The following is a 20,396-nucleotide window of genomic DNA, read 5'->3' as shown; positions in this document are numbered from 1 at the left end:
AAAAAAGATGTAAACAAACGAAATTAAATTTATCATGTAAAGCTGAGATAACTAAGAAAAAATATCACCCGTCTAGAACAGCTAACCATTTATTGCTTCCCTTTCGGATTATAAATTTCGCGTAACTATAATATACATAAAATTTTAGGTCTAATTCTCTAAAAGATAATTTTCCACAAATTTCTATACTAGTCTAATAATAATCAGGAGACATAAAGGCTAAATGTGCGCGAGGATATATAAAGGAGAACTCATAGTCATACTGGTAGTTTTTTGAGTGGAACATTAATCTTGTGTATTTGTATATCTGAAAATAAAATAAGTGTATAATAATAGTATGTTAGGTAAGGTGTCTATGAAATTTTTTCATCTAATTATATTAGTTGATGCAAATTAATTATTCAAATCATATTTATCCACTATTTTTGTTTGTAGATAACATTATTTGACAAGTATAGATATACTCTTTATTTAAAACTATTCGGAGAAAAATATTTGTTTTTATTTTCTCATTGAGAAAGCTAACGCAAAAGAAGTTTTCCTTTAATATATAATAGATTTAAATTTTATTATTATTTGTTTTGGTCTTTTAAGTAAATAGGCCAGTCGACAGCTCTACTTGTGTAAAATGAGCACATCCGTTTTTTTATAAAAAGAACTCCCCATATAAGTTGTGAAGCTATTCACTAACATAGTATTCAATTAAAATGAAATATATGTGAAGTGACGCCAAAAAAGAAAGAAATGTGAACACAAACTTTAACGAAAAAAATTAATAAGAAAGAATTGGGAAAGGCGAAGGCCCACGCTTAGACAAAGAGAAAGTGATCGAGAGAAAAAGAATACAAAAAGAGTTGTGGACTGAAAATGCGCATCGTCATTCATAGTCATACATGCGCACTATTAAAAAAATAAAAACATCCCACGAATAAATAAAACAATGAATGGTTCTTGCTTTACATTCCTGACTCTCTGTTTTGATTTGTCAGTGGAATAAAGAGAAATAGAAAATGGGCCCATCTTCGCCATGGGCAACGACCTCTTCCTCATCAACCTCATACCTCTCCGCCCATCATTGCCACGAAGAATCTATCTCTCTCTCTCTCTCTCTCTCTAGAAGAAGAAACATCTCCTTAGTGTGTCTCTCTTTCAACAATCTTTACCTTTTTGGTTCTTAGGAAAAAAGCAAAGAAAGAAACAAAGAAAACCCGGAAGAGGAGATTTATATTCCAAGAAGAGAAACTGAGAGCTAGGTTTTTCTTTATGGGCATGCATTTGTAACGTACAAGAGAAAAGAAAGTTGGGTTGTTTTCTTTCATATTTCATTATAAATAGTAAGCTTTTTCTTGTTTTTTGTGTGAGTGTGTGTGTTGTTTGAGAATAATGGGTAACTGTTGGTGTAATTTTGAGCCCTTTAATCACAAAGTTTCTGCAAACGCTAAATCAGGTTTCTTTCTTTATCTCTTCTTCTTTCTTATTTTGGTGTTTTGTTTTCTGGAAAATTATACGTTATTAGGCAAAAAAGAGAAAATTATACGTTACTGTTAAGGAAATAAAATTTAATATTCTTTTACTTTCCTGGTTCACTCTATTTATGCTCTGTTAATATACCTCTTTTCTGGGGTTTTTTCTGGATTAAGGTTTTTTATTTTCCTCGTGTCTCTATATTCTCTAAGTTTGGACTTATTTGTATATATTTTTGAACCAAGTTTAATCTGCGGTGTTCTTTGTTCTATAGTCTCCTTCCATTTCATCTCTCTCTTCTTTATCAGAGTGGTTTATGCTTTTGTTTTCTTCTAGATTGGTCCCTTCAAAAGTCACGTTTTTAATCATACATTTTATGTTGTTGGACTTTATTTAGACCCCATAGAAGAATATTTCCAAAATCAATCAACTCCACAACATGTAAAAGTAGAATCTTTAACTCTATCCGCAGAATCGAAACAATGGATATATTTTGTATTTTTGAACAGAATCACCTAAAGACCAGAGTCCAAGACAAGAAGAGACGTATATTAAAGAAGTTCAAAAGCTGCCATCAAACCCAAAAGAAGTAGAAGATCTAAGACGTGACTCAGCTACGAATCCTCTGACAGCTTTCACATACGATGAGCTTAAGAACATTACAGGTAACTTCAGACTAGACAAAGTTCTCGGCGGCGGTGGATTTGGAAGTGTCTACAAAGGTTTTATTAAAGAGGAATTGGGTGATCAAAAGGTTCCTCAACCACTCCCTGTAGCAGTTAAAGTTCACGACGGCGATAATAGCTATCAAGGTCACAGAGAATGGCTGGTTAGTATAGTGTCTCTGTCTTTTGCTTGTATCCCAAGTTTCAGATAATGGACCGAGATTATTATCTACTGTGTTGATGTTGTGTATGCAGAGGTGATATTCTTGGGACAGCTTTCACATCCTAACTTAGTAAAATTGATCGGTTATTGCTGTGAGGATAATCACAGGGTGCTAATTTACGAGTACATGGCTCGTGGTAGCGTGGAGAATAATCTTTTCTCAAGTGAGTTTTAGAATTTTTACACTTACATGTCTATCTTGCATGGAAATCACTCGTGAATGGATTGTACTTCTTGGTAGGAGTGTTGCTTCCTCTTTCATGGGCCATTAGAATGAAGATTGCATTTGGTGCAGCCAAAGGACTAGCCTTTCTTCATGAAGCAAAGAAACCAGTCATATATCGCGATTTCAAAACCTCCAACATTCTTCTAGATATGGTTAGTACTTAGTAAGTGTTACAAAAAAAAAGGTTAGTACTTAGTAATATTACTAGTAGTAGTATAGCATAAAGATCGTCTCTTGTATATGGGCACCAATACAACTGTGGAGGTTTCATATTAGTGTTCATAACAGGAATACAATGCGAAGTTATCCGACTTTGGACTCGCTAAAGACGGTCCTGTAGGAGACAAATCTCACGTTTCCACACGTATAATGGGAACTTACGGCTATGCAGCTCCTGAATACATCATGACTGGTAAGTTTCCTCATAGATACCATTTTAGTATTGTGATATCAGAATCTTTATGATCATATATCTGACAACTTTCTTGGTGCACAGGTCATTTGACACCAGGGAGTGATGTGTACAGCTTCGGTGTAGTTCTTCTAGAGCTTCTTACAGGGAGAAAATCATTAGACAAGTCACGGCCTACGCGTGAGCAAAACCTTATAGATTGGGCTCTTCCATTGCTGAAAGAGAAGAAGAAAGTGTTGAACATTGTAGACCCTAGAATGAACTGTGAATACCCTGTTAAGTCGGTTCAAAAGGCTGCAATGTTAGCTTACCATTGCCTTAACCGGAACCCTAAGGCTCGGCCTTTAATGAGGGACATAGTGGATACTTTGGAGCCTCTTCAGGCGACAGAAGAGGAGGCCTTACTTGTCCCCACTGTTCAGAAAGCAGCTATCACCATTATAGACGAATTTCCTAAGAACGGGTTGAAGAAAGTTGAAGACCTGAAGAAGGTTGAAGAGTTAAAGAAGGTTGACGAGGTGAAGAAGGTCACTGAAGATGATGATAATTGATGTCACATAGTATTTGATCACTTGGTTTCTATTACTATTTTCTTAACGTACAGTTTCAAAAGTAAAAACAAGATTGTGTTTGTGTGTATCTTGACAAAATACTGATTAAGAGAGCTTTTAACCTAAGTGTGTAAGTCCAATGTTGTATGTAGAATAAAAGCTGTTTGCCATATCTAGCATCCACCTCAGGTTTCATGTACGTCTGTTATTTCGTATGGCCCAATAAAAGATGGGCCTCAAATAGGTTCGTCAATGCAACTTATTAATCACAAAAGTTTTGACGATCTGATTCAGATTGGTCAAACATATTGATTCTAAAATCACAGGTCAATTGACTCACTCTAGCTATATGTATGAATATTCTGAGAATTAATAATTTAATTTGTTTGATATACCTGTGTTTGGAGGCGGATTTCACTCTCTTCCAGATCCAGTCTGAAAGTCCGATCCAGTGTCGCTATGACCTAGAAAAATATGATGGTCAAAGGCCTATCCTTAACTGATATAACAATCTATGTCGAGTTGACATGGTCAAACTAAAACATAAAAAATAAAAACATGTCAAATGATCATAAAGGCACCAGATACTCACCGGAGATCTCGTCATAGTTATGATTCACACCATCAATATATAAAAGGGAACCACGAAGAAGAAAAGAGGATCTGATTCTTCATATCGAAATTATAGTCTTATACTTTTACATTATCTTATTAATTGATACTCCGTCCGTTTCAAAATGACATATGTTTTAAAAAAAACAATTGTTTCTAAAAATACATATTTTACATTTTCAATACATGTAATAATGATAAATTATGAACTTCAAAAATAGTAACTGTATTCACTGAACTTTGATTAGTTAAAAATTATGGAAAATTACTAATCACAAAAAATAATATATTTATAATCAAAAATTTACGTGTTTTCTTGATATGTGTGATAACTCCAAAACATACATTATATTGAAATGGAGAGATATCATTTAACTTTCCACAGTAGTCTCTTCTTACATTTTCAATAAAACATACACTTTTTATACTTACTCATATACCTTTTCTAAATTATTTCTTATACACATTAACAAAATTCTGTACCAAGTGGATTTTGAGATTCATTAATAGGATTGTTATTTATTCGCAAACCAAAACACTAACATAAGGTTCATAAACGTATAAATGTAAAAATAGCATTTATTTCATCTTATCAGACTTCACAGTTCACACTGCCCATATTAGTCTTTCTGATTTTAGATGAAACAAATACAAACCTTAACGGATTCCTCCGACCCCTAATAGATCAAGGAGCTCCAGAACCCAACAGCGACGCTACTTGTGATCCATTCTCCTACCATGATTAATCAATTCCGTAAGTGGAAAGGTGAAGTCATTCTTTTAACTATTTGCGTTCTTTTTGGGACAAAGCCAAGCTCCACACTCTTTTGAGCTATTTTTCATAGTAAATTGTTGCGAATAATCAATCCCTCAAAATAGATTTTTGTTACACGCTTTTCAGTTATATTATAACAACCCTGAATGATTTTCCTTCTTCCGTCCAGGAAATTTTTTCTTCCATATTTCCATTTTGGTTGGACATTCTTCCTAGCTAACATTCCATTTGACATCTAATTTATTTGAAGGGAAGTTGGGAATATTGTTAGGAGCCAAAGGGATGGGCAATATAGCCCATTATAAATAAATACATAATTGATCGTCTTATCTTGACACATCCATAATGTGGGCACATATATCTCAATTCCCATGCGTCTCTCAGGCTACCTTTTGTTTTTTTTTTCACATCTTTATTGATGGTTAGATATGTCGTTATTAATTACAAAATATTCTTATCTATCCCAATCCAACGACCGTAGTTATGAACTGATAATTTTGAGTCCAGCTAATAAGTATTGGATCACGCTGATATTACTTGGATAACCCGAAAGTGTAGGCCAGTCGGGAACAGCCTATTTAATGACTTTAAAGAAAAATCTACAGATATGGATCCACATACGGCCCTCCCTAGTTTCCATGTAATTTGGTCTATTGTATGGTGTGAAATGGGTGATGAGCTGAGATGTTTAGGGTAAGTTGTAGCCTATTACGACAAACTATCGAAGCCTGTATCATACCGGTCCACCAAAGACTACTAATTTTCTATAACTTGTCGTTTTTAATAAGGTTTCAGATGAGAGGTTTCTGCTAAGTCAAATCTCATCATATCATTTTCAAAAGAGTAACGATGTGATGGTAGGGTGTAACTACCCCCATCAAAGCCCCAGTTTAAAACAGTTGAGTCTATTTTCCATACAAAAGTTTGTCTTTTTCTCAACATTATATTGACATCATGTGATGCTACATAATATAGGGTCCCAATACTTTATACCCACAAAAGCTCAAATTATACTGGTTGCTAGATAGTAATAATATATATTTAATGATGGGACAATGCGATGATAGACTATAAATGAAGCGATGATCAAATATTTCACTTAAATTTCGTTTTGAAACTGCCTTACAAAATGATAGTTTGGCTAAGTGTGATTTTTTGTTTATTCACATCCGCTTCCTCAACTTCATCGGATGATCCGGTAAAGTGTGAGTTCGGAAACACAATGTGCACGGTTACGAATTCTTACGGAGCCTTTCCCGACCGCTCTATATGCGAAGCGGCCAAGGTGGAGTACCCGAAGACCGAGGCTGAACTCGTCTCTGTGGTAGCTGCAGCCACTAGAGCCGGTCAAAAAATGCGGGTCGTGACTCGGTACTCACACAGCATCCCCAAGCTCGTTTGCACTGACGGCAAAGACGGGATTCTCATAAGCACCAAGTTTCTAAACAACGTGGTGCGAGCAGACCGGGAAGCCAAAACATTGACGGTTGAAAGCGGCGTGACACTAAGACAGCTGATTGGAGAAGCGGCTAAGCTGGAGCTCGCTTTACCATATGCACCGTATTGGTGGGGACTTACGGTTGGAGGGATAATGGGGACAGGTGCTCACGGAAGTTCGCTTTGGGGTAAAGGAAGTGTGGTTCATGATTATGTGACTGAGATAAGAATAGTGAGTCCCGGTTCGGTTTCTGATGGGTATGTCAAGGTTCGTGTTCTCAGTGAGTCTATGAATCCTGAAGCATTTCAGGCAGCCAAAGTTTCTTTAGGCGTTCTTGGTGTTATCTCCCAGGTATATAAATATATCTATACTATTTTTGACAAGTCAATTTTAATTGTCGAATTCACGTTAAAAAGGTCAATTAGACAGATACTTTTAATAAACTAAATTTATTATGGTCAATTGTCATTATTAATTTCTTAATTATAATATATTTTAGTTTTTGTAAATAAAAATAAAAATATTATTTGACAAATCTTTTTACAAGTCGCATTCATGTTAAATTTTTTAAAATTAATATATATATATAGATATTAATAAAAAAATATTAATAATTAACTATTTTCTAAATATTAAAGTTAGCAGTATAATCAATTATACATGATAGATATATAGTTTTCTTTAAAACTAATTTTTAGTAATTGATTTATAGTCTATACTAAACAAATACATTATTAAATATTTTGTAATCAACAGCTCTATTTTTATTTTATTAAAATAAAATAATCAGAAAATAATAAGAAAATGATAAGAAAATATGAAGAAAATATTTTTACTACATGAGTATATTTTGATCAAATAATTAAAAAGAATATATTCTACTTAAGTTTTATACATATAAATTATAAAACGTCTAAACATTCTAAACAATTGGAAGTGAAATATTAACCAATTATTATTATAAATATTAACCAGTTATTATTATAAATATTAACCAGTTATTATTATAAATATTAACCAATTATTATTATTTATTTATTTTTAAATATCTATGTAAGTGCATGAGTTATCAAATTATTATTGGTTATGTATGCTAATGCAACTCCCAATTTATTGTTATTTTTTGTTTCCACTTTTCTCTAGAACAACATATATCAAACTATATAATTTTATTAGTTTTCTTACAAATCTATGAAGATGAAACAAACCAACTGCAATAAAAATAATAATCTCGTTTAAACATATTTAAAACCAAAACAAACTATGGTTAAATTTGGAAAAATAAATGCTATCAAAATACCTAAAATGAATATCTGAACCATCTTAATTACTATACTTTGAATATATTTAACTAAGATAACATTATAATGATATTTAACATTCTATCTATTTTTATACATATAAATTACAAAACAATTTAAAACTCATACACCAAAAAAATCATAACATTAATATTTGGTTATTTTGTAAATGTGAATCACCTAGTTTTTGAAATGTTTGAAGGTAACTTTCGTATTGCAACCAATGTTCAAGAGATCGTTAACTTATGTTATGAGAAAGGATTCGGATTTTGGAGATCAAGCCGTGACTTTTGGGGAAAACCACGAGTTTGCAGATTTCATATGGTTACCGAGCCAAGGCAGAGTTGTGTATCGAATGGACGATAGAGTTCCTTTCAACACTTCTGGCGATGGCTTGTTCGAATTTTTCCCATTCCGTCCGCAACTCTCCACAGCCTTAGCCGTCAACAGATTAGTAGGTTGATTCTTTATTATTAATGATATTTAACATTAATTATTATATATCTTTTGCACAATTATAATGTTTCTTCTATATATTTGCTTTCATTGTATGCAGAGGAGAGTGAAGAGGCATCTGCAGATTCAAACAGGAGGTGTGTGAGAACAGAGGAAACATCTTCATTCTTGTTTTCAATCTCATATGGTGTGACTAACAATGGTAATTTATTGACTTGCTTATACATCTAAGATTCTTTGCATACAAAATTGACTACAGTTTTATCAATTTTTTTGAGAACAAATTGACTAAAGTTTTATCAATATTTCACTTATAATTTCTACCACAGGCCTTATATTTACAGGCTATCCGGTTATAGGAAGCCAAGACCGTATGATGTCGTCCGGTTCGTGTCTAGACAGCATTCAGGATGGATTGATCACAGCTTGTCCGTGGGACCCACGCATAAACGGAGAGTTTTTTCACCAAACAACGTTAAGTGTTCCTCTCACACATGTCAAAGATTTCATCAACGACATCAAAGCACTTGTGAAGATTGAACCAAAATCTCTCTGCGTCCTTGAAGGCAGCAACGGTATTTTAATGCGCTATGTCACATCCTCCCCTGCTTTTCTCGGGAAAGAGAAGAAAGCTTTAGACTTTGACCTAACTTACTACCGAAGCAAAGATGATCCCTTGACACCGCGTCTCTATGAGGACTATGTCGAAGAGATCGAGCAAATGGCCTTATTAAAATACGAGGCGTTACCACATTGGGGGAAGAATAGGAATATAGCATTTGATGGTGTCATTAGAAAATATAAAAATGCAAATGCGTTTTTGAAAGTAAAGGAGAGGTTGGATCCGTTGGGGTTGTTTTCTACAGAGTGGACCGATCAGATTCTAGGGTTAAAAGGAAACGTAACGATAGTGAAACAAGGATGTGCTTTGGAAGGGCTGTGTATTTGTTCGGAGGATTCTCATTGTGCTCCCAACAAAGGTTATATGTGTCGGCCAGGTAAAGTCTATAGAGAAGCGAGGGTTTGTACTCGAGTAAGCGCTTGAAACTGATTATTTCCAAACTACTAAAAACTTTGTGGTGAATTTCACCACCTCAGATTACCCCTACGTTTTGTTTTTTAGCATGTTGATTTGTTGATCATTGATTAAATAACCTATACCAAATACCAGCAATATATATCAAGTATGGTATTGTATGTTATACCAACAATGTATAATACATATTAATATTTAAACAGAATCATAATATGAAATTATTTGACAAAAACAATACTACTCTCTCCGTTTCTAAATGATCATGTTTTAGAAAAATATTTAGTTTCTAAAAGATCAATATTTTACATTTCAATGTATGTAATAATGTCAAATTGTCAACTTCAAAAACATTAATTGTGTTTACTAAATTTTGATTGGTTAAAAATCATAGGAAATAGCTAAACACGAAAAGTAATATATTTATTATCATAAATTTACGTGTTTTCTTAATAAATGTGAAAATTCTAAAACATGGATCATTCTGAAATGGAAAAAGTATATAACAAAATAGTCTATTCGTTTCAATATAGATGATATTTTAGAAGAAGTATTTTGTTTCAATTTACATGAAGTTTTGAGGTTTTAAGGTTAATTTTAATTTTATTGGAAATTGTTCAACCAATTAGATTTTTCAGTTTTTTTTATCATTGGGTAAATTATTTTAAAATTATTTATTTAAAAATAATTTTTTTTAAAAATCTAACTTTCTTAATCTTTGTGCACTAAATTAGAACATCAAGTATTATGAACGGAGTGAATAGAAAATAGAGGTTGAAAAAAAAAATAGGGATCGGTCTTCAAATTACCAGTGTATTTAAAACCATAAACATTAAATACACAAATAAATTTGCGTAAAACTTATTAGTGATGTGTCAGACTCATATGAGAATTAGATAAGTAAAAACCTTATACCTTCCTTAAACACGTGGTAGACCGGCAGTGTGGCAGTAGACCAAAAATAATAAAGTGTAACCGTAATGACCAGATCATATGTAATGTAATTAAACACATAATATTAAAGTCAAACGAAACTGTAACGCCTAATGATGAATATGTTGATTTGATCAACGATTCCATGTGGAAGCAGGAAGTTACAGAGGCTGATTAAGATTATATTGCGTGTGACCTGATTCTTTACAAAAGGCCTACTATAATGGGCCTACCACTTTAGGAAAAAACCAATAAGCCATTATAACGAGCGAAAAAATGTTATATTGATCAAACTTTTGAACGTGAAAACTGACAAAAATGATTGTGTGTTTACAAGAAGCTCGTACGTGTGTAGTGTAGAGTAGAGTTGGTGAGGTTTAGGATTTAAGTTGAGACTTTCAAATTCACTCTGTTTAGGTGAATAACCGATTGAACGGCTAGATTCAATCAAAAACTATGATGATGCGATCCTAAAGCGCTACACTTTGTAGTTGAACAAGTACACTTTAGTTGTCTTGGTTCCTTGAAGCTTCTTTCTCCATTTTGAGCTGTTCTAAAATCCAGTAATACGAATCTATGACGAGAATAATTTCTTACAACATTTTCAAAGTCAATTCATACTTTAAAAGTTGCAAGTGGGTTCCATTATGACTCATAATTCGTAATCTTATTTATGGGGTTGTTCAAAACTTTTTACTGTAAAACAACAACTTGGAGTTTTAATGGAGAGAAAATATGGAAGGTAGTGAGTTTTAGAGAAACTTCGTTCTAACATTATAGTTTTAAGTTCAATTTGATAGAATATTATTGATGATAACAACTTTAGAGCATTTTTAAGTCAATCATGCATCAGAATCTGCGAGTTAGAATCTGATTGGCTCGACAAACATACAGACATATATCAAACCCTTTTCTAAAAAGAACATACAAACAAACATATAGTTTGGCTGTCTTCTCAAGATCGAAGTAAGTGATCTTTGATCTGAGAATTGAGTAGAACATTTGTAGCTTGTGTATGTTTGATTGTAATAATTAAATTGATTCTGTGAGCTATGCAAATTAGGGTTCCAGTGGAGCTTTGTCACCGTTTGTAGCCATTTTCTTTATCCCCGCTAGCTATTTATTTTTCAAGATTATCATTTTTTGAATAATCTACTAATAATAGCAATCCCAATTAATTCCAAAGGTTGTGTGCTTTTATAAAAAACCCAATTTTTGTTAAAAGTTGTGTTTGTTCACTAAGGTGTCTTTTGATTAAAATTTATATCTCTTCAATATGAAACTATTGTAAAACTTTATGAATAAATGTGAGAGTTATTACTGCACAAAAGGAGACAAACACCACACCAATGTTGGTCGAATAAATGAGTTCCCAAGTACGTTAGGATACGCTTTATGTATTAAGAATCGTAATATGTTATTCATTTAATTATTCATTTAGAGTCATGAGAAAGAAGAGACACAATACTTAACGGAAGAGACACAACTCTTAAGGAAGAGACACAACTCTTTGTCTAGTTCTTTTGTACTGTTTCGAATCTATTTAAGGTGTTGTCATTGTCCTGTAAACAAAAATAATTATTTCTCACACAGTAAAAAGTAAAGTTTGTGTTATTGAAGAGAGCACCGTGATATTGATAATCACAAGTTTGTGATATTGATAATCACAAGATTGTGATATTGCAAACTGTTTTTACTATGTTATCACAGAACAAAACAGAGTCTAGAATCCTTAACAACCAAAAACGATGTGGGACAACTCCGATAACCATAGGAAGAAGAACCATGTTAATATCACTGCCATAGATATCGATAACCGGTCAAAACCACCATGGATCCAAAAATATGCAAAAAGGTGACATCGATTGAAGAAATTCAAACTCGCCAATATTGTCATGAAGACTGTAGATGTGTTACGACTAAAAACGAAAGAAAGCAAGAAAAGCGGTAGTTACATAGGTCGCGTCTTTATTGCTCAGAGAGAAAACGGTTATATGTTTTGATATCCCCTACCTTCCATTTAGAATAGTTTTAGTTTAAAAAAATTGTTAAAATATCCAAATTAGTGTCTTTCTCTAATTATGTGTATTTTCATTATGCAATATTTATAAGGACAAGTCTCATAAATAGACCATTTTCAAGTTTTGGTCACAAAAATAGACCACAAGGAGAGAAATGACCAAAATATTTTATTTAATATGTAAAAGGACATTAATACCCTAGATATATAAAAAATAAATAAAAAAATATTTTTTTTTATAGTTTTAGATTATATGTTTTCAAATTTGAACTTTTTTTATAAATTTCTTTTTTTTTCCTGAAAAATGGTCTATGAATGTGTCTTTTTTTATTTGTTCAATTTTACATACTATCATTTTATATTCTATCGTCTTTTGTAGTAAAAAATCATTTATCAGCCAACTTTCACAAACTAATTTTAATGAAAAATAATTTATACTACCGCACTAACACAATTCTGAATTTTTGAATTATAATTTATCTTTTCATTTATAAAAATTCCTTGCTAACTGTATCTATGTTTTTCATAAATCTAAGCATTCTAACCACTCCATGTAATCATTCTTTTACCATACATATATTTTATGTGATTTCAAAGAAATCAAAGAAAATATATAAAATATGGCATATTTTTTTTTACGAAATGAGTTCCCATGCGATATCGCACAGATTCCTTGCCTAGTGAATATAAATACAATTGATCAAAAAAGAAGAAGAATATAAATACAATTATATGAAAACTGTAAATTATAAAATTGTAGATATATTTTTATCATAAATTGTGAATGATACTACAATTGTTCAGTTACAAAAAAAATTTCAATTTTGTAAAGCGTTTGTAATAGTCTTTAAATATTTAAAGCATGCGTATAAATATTTAACACATATCTACGTGTGTATGTCTGTATATATAAAGAGAAGAAGAAAGTAATTAAATAAAAAGAAAGAAAAAAGGGACAGAAACGTACCCAAAAGTGTTGTAAAAAAAAAACGTACCCAATTGTCCAAAAAAAAAAAAAATCGTACCCAAAAGAAGTAAGAGAGAAGAGACTTTATAAGTTTGTGACCCACAAGACCTTTCCATTTTCATGCACTCCTTTTTTTATTTTAATTCATTTCTTCTCATCATTTTTATGTATACTTTCTTCTTATTTAATTTAATTCAATTTGATTTCATTTAATTTAGTTCTCCTGTTCTCATAAGAAAATAAAATCAAAAGATCCGATTTTTTTTTCACTGTCTTTTTTATTTCATTGTCTCTCAAAAATACTATAGTCTCTTGTACAAGACACTTTCTCTTATCTTTTAATTTTCTCCATTTTTTGTTTTTTTTTTGTTTAATGGGTGAGAGATTCATTAGAGCATCTCCAATGAAACTCTATAATTCCTCTATAAGTTATTAGTTATTTTTGGTTTATTTTCAATCTAACAAAGAGAATTATTGATAAGAAATTGAAAATACAACTACTGAGTAATTTCAAATTAAATCATACTTTAAATAGTTAGTATGTTCCATTGTGACTCATATCTTTCCTATAACCTACCGTTTTTGGGTTTTGTTCATAATATTTTTCTATAAAACTACAATGTAGAGTTTTAAAGTTGATAACAAGTTACTTTAGTTGTCTTGGTTCCTTGAAGCTTCTTTCTACCATTTTGGTTTGTTCTTAAATCCAGTAATACGAATTTATGACGAGAAAAAACTCTACAACATTTTCAAAGTCCGTTCATACTTTAAAAAGTTGCAAGTGGGTTCCGTTATGATTGCAAAGTTGGAGTTTTAAAGGAGAGAAAAAAATGAAGGGAATGAGAGCTACTCAGTTGTCTTTCTTGAAATTTCGTTCACATTTTAGTTTTTTTTTTTTTTTTTTTTGGTTTAAATGTTAAGATTTATACCTTTTTCGTTTTTTAGAGTTTTACAATGCTGAGGGAACTCAGCTTATTACACAGAAACAAAAGAGAGAGGAGCAGAAAAGAGGAGAAATAAAGAGAGAGTAAGATCAACTGTAGGGGGTGATGAAGCAGAAATACAACTCAAGCAGAGAAGGAGATCGAGCAGTGTTAGCCGGTGAAGAAAGAGACAGTAGCCTATCCCTCAAATGACGATCCACCACTCTATAAAAAGCCTCCTGATTTGAAGCCTCTCCTCTGAAGATACGGGCATTACGCTCTCGCCAAAGATTATAAATGATGACTTGGTTTAGGAGCTTCAAGACTGGAACTGTGAGCGGTGTTTGCGAGCGCTGGAACTGCTGGCAAAGGCCCGCGACATCCTGTAGGGAAGCTGGAGGAGACGCCATGTACCTGCCACAGAAACGAGACCAAGTAGCAACCGCAAAGGAACATTCGAAAAATAAATGCCTGATGGTCTCATCAGCATTAGAGCAAAGAGCACAACCTGGTTGGATAGCTAGTCCCCAGGAGATCAAACGGTCTCGAGTAGGTAACCTTCCAAGGAACGCAGTCCAGGTAATGAAGGAACAACGAGGAATCTCCTCTTTAAACCAAATCACTGAGTGCCAAGACACATTTTAGTTTTAGGTTCAGTGTGATAGGCTATTATTGATGATAACAACTTTAGAGCATTTTTAAGTCAATCATGCATCTAAATCTGCGAGTTAGAATCTGATTGGCTCGACAAACATACAAACATATAGAGCAAACCCTTGTTTTCAAAAAAAGAACAGGCAAACAAACATATAGTTTATCGTAGCAAGTGATTTGTGATCTGAGAATTGATTAGAATATTGTAGCTTGTGTAGATCGCGTGACAATGAAAAAGATGTTTGATTGCAATAAATTGATAGATGTGAGCTATATAGGGTTTCAGTGGAGCTTTGTCACCGTTGGCTATTTTTTTTTTTTTTTGTAAGCTTCCGTTGGCTATTTTTTCAAGAACGAACGTAAATATTCTTCTTCTTATTACGGCGAATGATTTGTAACCAGTGCCGGCTTTGGGGCGGTGCTGAAGGTGCAAATGCACTGGTTCCTTATTTTCATTAGAATTTCTTACTTGTTTTAGGGTCTTTATTTTTTGAATTTTACTTGTTTTAGGGCCCTGATTTGTTTTGAGTTTTACCCTTTTTAAGGTTCTGATTTTTTGAATTCTTTAAAATCAAGGATCTAGTTTTTAAAATCATGTATATACACAGGTAAAATTTATTGTATGGTATAGAACCCACATATATTTTAAGCCGGGCCTGTTTGTAACATTTAAAAGAATTATTTTTTGAAAGAAACTAGCTAGTTATATCTACTTGATCTGTTAGTTTGTAATTAGTTTGCTCTAGACATTTCAGTTTAGAAGTCTCCAACTTAGGATAACAATTAGCCAAAATTTCATTCAGTTTCAACCACTTTTACGAAATTTTCAAATCAATTTTTGAATAATGAATAGAAAGTTAATTTGTGTTGTGTTTCAAAAAGAACATAAAGTTAATTATATGAAAGTGTTTAAATTATAAATTGTAGATATATTTATGATAAACAACTGTGAATGAAATACTACAACTTTGTAAAGCCGCTAAAGCGTTTGCAATCTATATTATTAAAAGAGAAACATTCTGAAAAAATCTACTTATAAAAGGTTGTTGGACCCTTTCATTAGATTAACATTTTTTGGTATTCTCTTATTTATCTCTAACAATAAGTAACTCAATATTCAATAACATTATATACCATATCATTCACCTATTTTTACTCCTTCTATGAGTTAATCATATAATTTATAATATTTTTAAACTCTTGCGAATTCACACTATCATTAAAATTATTGAAGATTTTGTCATTCATAATTGGTAAGTTCATTCTCATCTACACAAATCTTACGTGTAGATGACAAATCAAATAGTTTTTTAAGTTTTGCGTATTATTATAAAATATATGAGAATTATAATCAATTTTTTAAAAAATATCATCAAAATTTTCTAAGTTTTTATCGGGTCAACCTGTGTCGGTTCACGGGTTAATGACATGATTTTTGGTTTTATCGGATTTTTAATTAATTGGTTTTCTTTAAATCTGAATTTTGTGGAAACATATCAGTTGGTATAATCATGATAGAATTTACATGAAGAATATAAGCCAGTCCATATTATATACGGCCAGCAGTTTACTGGTCTAATTGCAGGTCCGAATCAAATATGAAAACAATGCTTATATCTTAATTCGTCAATAAACTACATATGTATTCCTATTAAAAGGAGTTAAATCATTTTCAAAAATAAAATGTTTTTTTCGTACCATTTCAATGTTTTACGATTGGTTTCAGTTTTTTGGTTCTAAAGATATAGGATTTGCTCGATTATTTATGAAAGTCAGTTTAATGTAGGTTTCGTTTTTCTTCTTCAGTTTGTTATAGTTTAGTTCGCGGTTTCGGATAAATGTACACAAACCTATACACTATATATATTATGTAGAAATTTATTTAAATATATATTTAATTTTGAAAACAAACTCGCGCTTTTTAATCGCGGGTCAAAATCTAGTAGTCTCTTAATATTTAAAACATGTGTAGAAATATACGTTATAAACTTATAATAAAACGTGTATAGATAGATGTGTACACATATCTACGTGGGTATATGTCTGTATATATAAAGAGAGAAGAAAAAACAGAGAGCCATAAATAAAAAGAAAAAAAAGGGATAGAAACGACCAAAAGAAGTAAGAGAGAACTTTATAAGTTTGTGACCCAAAAGATCTTTCCATTTTCATGCACTCCTTTTTTATTACTTCCTTTCTTCTCATCATTTCTATGTCTATTTTCTTCCTATTTGAATTAATTTCGTTTGACAAAAAAAAAAGTTTAATTCAATTTCATTTCATCTAATTAAGCTCTCCTCTTCTCCATAAGGAGATAAAATCAAAGATCCTATTGTTTTTTTCATTGTCTCTTTTTTTTTCTCTCTAATTTTGCTATTAAATAACATAAAAATGGCTGATAAAAAAAACATAAAAATGATTCAATATATTTACTCAGGAACTCTCTCTATATTTCTCCTTCTTCTTCACGCCGCCTACCAAAAATATAAACACTCTCTCTATCCCTTGCACTCTCTTTGCATTTTTCCTAGAAACTATTTTCATCTCTCATAATTCTCTCCCTTTTTCTTCTTCTTCTTTATTATATTTCCTCTTGTGAAAACAAAAATATTTTCTTTTTCTTGTATGGTTTTTTAATCTCTCTTTTGTTTTCCCTTTCTCTCTTTGCGTGTGTGAGATTTTTTTCCTCCTTCATCACCTTTTGCCGATTGGTGATTTCATTTGCTTCTTCAACCACACTGCTAAACAAAGCATTGTCATCACTCATCACTGCAGTGAGTTTCATCTAAACATATGGAGATTTGATCGGAACACTAAGATCGGACCTTTTCCTTCTGTTTAATATTGTAAGGTTTTTTTTTTTATCCTCGTACAAAATATCAGTTTCTTTTTCAAAACTGGTCTCTTTTATAAGATTTGTGGGTCATCCTTAGAGATCAAACTGATGATCGTTTATTTTTGATAAGATCTGATGATCGTTTTGTTTAGTGTTTGATTTCACTATGAAGGATTTATATGTAAATATTTTTGTTTATTTTGAATGGTTCAGCTTCTAGTGAAACTGAAAGTATCTTTAAGACAAAACAAAAGTAATGTTGTGTTGCTAACTAGTGGTGGATTCTAATCCCAATGTTTTGTTCTTTGATGTATTTAAGAACCTACCAATGACTTCTGTTTCTTTTACTATATGTTATAAAGTGTTTCTTTGTGGCATTAAGATCTTTTGTCTGTTTCTTAATTACATCAAACTTTTCACAATAGTTTCTTTGGTGTAATTTGATCCAGCCTCAAGTGTTCTTGTTTCGTTTCAGTTTTAGAATTTTGGAGTTGGAAGTTTCGACTTTTTCCTCTGTTGATATGGATCATAGAAGACCAAATGAGACAGAGTTTGATGAATTAGAGAAGCTTCTTGGAGAGATTCCCAAAGTTACTTCAGGAAACGACTATAGCTCTTTCCCTATTTGTTTGAGCTCAGCCAGATCATCACCATTTGAAGAACAGAGTACTCATCTTCCTATTGATCGTGCATTAACCTCTTCATTTGCTGAAGGAAACTTAAACTTAAACACTCCAGGGAATCCCCAACTTATGTTCTTCCCTTCTTACCACTCTCCAAACACCTCACCTTGTGTATATACTGACAAGTTTGATTCAAGAAAACTCGATCCACTAATGCTTAGGAAGCTTCAACATGTTGGTTACTTTCCTAATTCTCAGCCTCACCATCAAGCTTTGGATCAATCCAATATCAACTGGAGGACTATCGACGAAGAACAGTACATGCCTATGAACTCTCATCTCCTCTATCTCTGTAATAACAAGTACCCTTCAATGGATACTTCTCCAAGACATGAACATTATCGTCGCCACTCCAACAGAAACTTGTTTTGTAATGGAGAAAACGGTGATGAAAGCATTGTGAGGAAGAAAATGTACTATCCGGAGAAGATTTTAATGAGATCGCCACTCGGTTTAAACACTGCTAAAGTCATAAAGTACGGTACTGTTGGAGTCAATGATGATCTCGCAATGAGCCTCAACAATCTAACGTTACATCCTCCAAAGTACAACTCTCTTGCAGAGGCAAGAGGGAAGATATACTACATGGCCAAGGACCAGCACGGATGCCGCTTCCTGCAGAGGAAGTTTGCTGAGGGAGATGGGAACGATATCGATATGATCTTTGATGAGATCATTGACTATATCAGTGAGCTTACGGTAGACCCTTTTGGAAACTATCTAGTTCAGAAGCTGCTCGAAGTATGCGGCGAAGATCAGAGGATGGAGATTGTTCATTCCATAGCTAGAAAGCCAGGACTACTTATTAAAATCTCTTGTGACATGCACGGGTATAACAAAACCTTAAAAAGCTTTTTCTTCCTATATATGTGTTATTGATCTTTTTATTTTATTACAGGACTAGAGTTGTTCAGAAGATCGTTGAAACGGTTAAGAGACAAGAGGAGATTGCAATCATTGTATCTGCTTTGAAGCATGGCGTTGTGACATTGATAAAGAATGTAAACGGTAATCATGTAGTTCAACGGTGCTTGCAATACTTGTTACCTCAATGCAAGAAGGTAACGACGTTCTTGAATTATTTTTAAATTAAAGATTCACTCTAATAATCTTAACTGATATGAACATGTGATCTATCTTTTTTTGTTTTTGTATGTTCAGTTTCTTTTTGAAGCTGTGATGTCTCATTGCGTTGAGCTTGCAACTGATCGATATGGATGTTGTGTTCTACAAAAATGTCTTGCCCATTTCGAAGGAGAACAAAAGGAACACTTAGTCTCTGAGATTGCATCTAATGCTCTACTCTTCTCACAAGACCCTTTTGGGTATATATATATATATATATATATATGTTTTGGATATTATCTCTTTTGAGATTTTGAAACCAATGCTTGTTGATGATAATGGAGAGAAGATCCAATGCTTTGCAGGAACTATGTTCTTCAATATGTATTTGATCTTAAGCTTCAAGGGGCAATCAACGCCATCCTCGAGCGATTAGAAGGGAGCTACACCAAGTTATCAATGCAGAAATGTAGCAGCAATGTAGTTGAGAAGTGTCTGAAACTAGCTGATGACAAACATCAAGCTCGAATCATCAGTGAGCTCATAACCTATGGTTGTCTGGATCAAGTTATGTTGGATCCTTATGGAAATTATGTCATTCAAGCAGCTCTTAAACGATCCAAGGTAAGAAAAAAAAATTAGTGAATAATTTAGATACAGTCCTTAGATAATCATATACTGTTTTAAATTCAGTATCTAAAAATCAGATTGTTGCAGGGGAGTCTTCATGGTCTTTTGGTTGATAACATTAAACTTCATATCTCATCTCTTCGTACCAATCCTTACGGTAAAAAGGTCCTCTCTGCACTTAGCATAAAGAAGTAACTCAGCAGGTAAAAATTTAAACTTTTGTCTCTTTTTTTTTTTTGAACACTAAACTTTTGTCTCTCTATGTCTCATGATTTTACCGTTAATCTGTTTCTTTTTTTCTTTGATAATTGCAGATTTGTACCAAATGATGCTGCTTGTTGTTGGTAAAGTTACCTTGTAAGTGTAATGTAATGTAACGTAACGTTTTTGATTCAAAGATCCAAAGAGACTAAACATTCAGAGAATGCCTTTAACCTAATCTTATAATCATCTCTGTTATGAAATATCATATTAAAAGTTTTTTGTGACGTATAAAAGAGAAAATTGATTATCAATGACATAAACGCTC

General features: G+C 32.4%; 3 protein-coding genes across 4 annotated transcripts; all 3 read left to right on the top strand.

The window, feature by feature from the left end:
- Positions 1-1,082: 1,082 nt before the first annotated feature.
- LOC103851823 (probable serine/threonine-protein kinase PBL16) lies at positions 1,083-3,711 on the top strand. Its single transcript, XM_033283932.1, has 6 exons — positions 1,083-1,447; positions 1,974-2,293; positions 2,381-2,516; positions 2,594-2,730; positions 2,867-2,990; positions 3,075-3,711. Exons 1-6 carry the CDS (start codon positions 1,384-1,386, stop codon positions 3,539-3,541), a joined length of 1,248 nt encoding a protein of 415 aa, XP_033139823.1. The 5' UTR covers positions 1,083-1,383; the 3' UTR covers positions 3,542-3,711.
- Positions 3,712-3,948: 237 nt separating this feature from the next.
- On the top strand, positions 3,949-11,927 carry LOC103851822 (probable L-gulonolactone oxidase 4). Of its 2 annotated transcripts, none has more exons than XM_033283929.1 (4): positions 3,949-6,717; positions 7,870-8,125; positions 8,224-8,325; positions 8,468-11,927. In XM_033283929.1, the coding sequence occupies exons 1-4, from the start codon at positions 6,058-6,060 to the stop codon at positions 9,166-9,168; spliced, it is 1,719 nt and encodes a 572-aa protein (XP_033139820.1). In that variant the 5' UTR covers positions 3,949-6,057; the 3' UTR covers positions 9,169-11,927. The 2 variants fall into 2 exon arrangements, with proteins under 2 accessions (XP_033139820.1, XP_009126937.1); XM_009128689.3 differs by having other exon boundaries at positions 8,453-11,927.
- A 5,036-nt stretch (positions 11,928-16,963) lies between these two features.
- LOC103851821 (pumilio homolog 12) lies at positions 16,964-20,347 on the top strand. Its single transcript, XM_009128688.3, has 7 exons — positions 16,964-17,499; positions 17,965-19,002; positions 19,071-19,233; positions 19,334-19,497; positions 19,603-19,861; positions 19,955-20,070; positions 20,182-20,347. The coding sequence occupies exons 2-6, from the start codon at positions 18,011-18,013 to the stop codon at positions 20,060-20,062; spliced, it is 1,686 nt and encodes a 561-aa protein (XP_009126936.1). The 5' UTR covers positions 16,964-17,499; positions 17,965-18,010; the 3' UTR covers positions 20,063-20,070; positions 20,182-20,347.
- The last annotated feature ends 49 nt before the right edge of the window (positions 20,348-20,396 follow it).

This window comes from Brassica rapa, chromosome A02 (assembly GCF_000309985.2).
Source record: "Brassica rapa cultivar Chiifu-401-42 chromosome A02, CAAS_Brap_v3.01, whole genome shotgun sequence".
Classification (NCBI taxonomy): domain Eukaryota; kingdom Viridiplantae; phylum Streptophyta; class Magnoliopsida; order Brassicales; family Brassicaceae; genus Brassica; species Brassica rapa.
The sequence above is the reverse complement of the archived record's forward strand: the minus strand, read 5'-3'. Positions and strand labels throughout refer to the sequence as shown.

Excerpts from the sequence above, each read along its gene's own strand:
- LOC103851823 (XM_033283932.1), top strand. The coding sequence starts at position 1,384 with ATGGGTAACTGTTGGTGTAATTTTGAGCCCTTTAATCACAAAGTTTCT. Across the intron at positions 2,294-2,380 it reads AAGGTCACAGAGAATGGCTG|GCAGAGGTGATATTCTTGGG; the intron begins GTTAGTATAGTG and ends GATGTTGTGTAT. Across the intron at positions 2,517-2,593 it reads GGAGAATAATCTTTTCTCAA|GAGTGTTGCTTCCTCTTTCA; the intron begins GTGAGTTTTAGA and ends ACTTCTTGGTAG.
- LOC103851822 (XM_009128689.3), top strand. The coding sequence starts at position 6,058 with ATGATAGTTTGGCTAAGTGTGATTTTTTGTTTATTCACATCCGCTTCC. Across the intron at positions 8,126-8,223 it reads AGCCGTCAACAGATTAGTAG|AGGAGAGTGAAGAGGCATCT; the intron begins GTTGATTCTTTA and ends CATTGTATGCAG. Across the intron at positions 8,326-8,452 it reads ATATGGTGTGACTAACAATG|GCCTTATATTTACAGGCTAT; the intron begins GTAATTTATTGA and ends TTTCTACCACAG.
- LOC103851821 (XM_009128688.3), top strand. The coding sequence starts at position 18,011 with ATGGATCATAGAAGACCAAATGAGACAGAGTTTGATGAATTAGAGAAG. Across the intron at positions 19,003-19,070 it reads ATCTCTTGTGACATGCACGG|GACTAGAGTTGTTCAGAAGA; the intron begins GTATAACAAAAC and ends ATTTTATTACAG. Across the intron at positions 19,498-19,602 it reads TTCTCACAAGACCCTTTTGG|GAACTATGTTCTTCAATATG; the intron begins GTATATATATAT and ends AATGCTTTGCAG.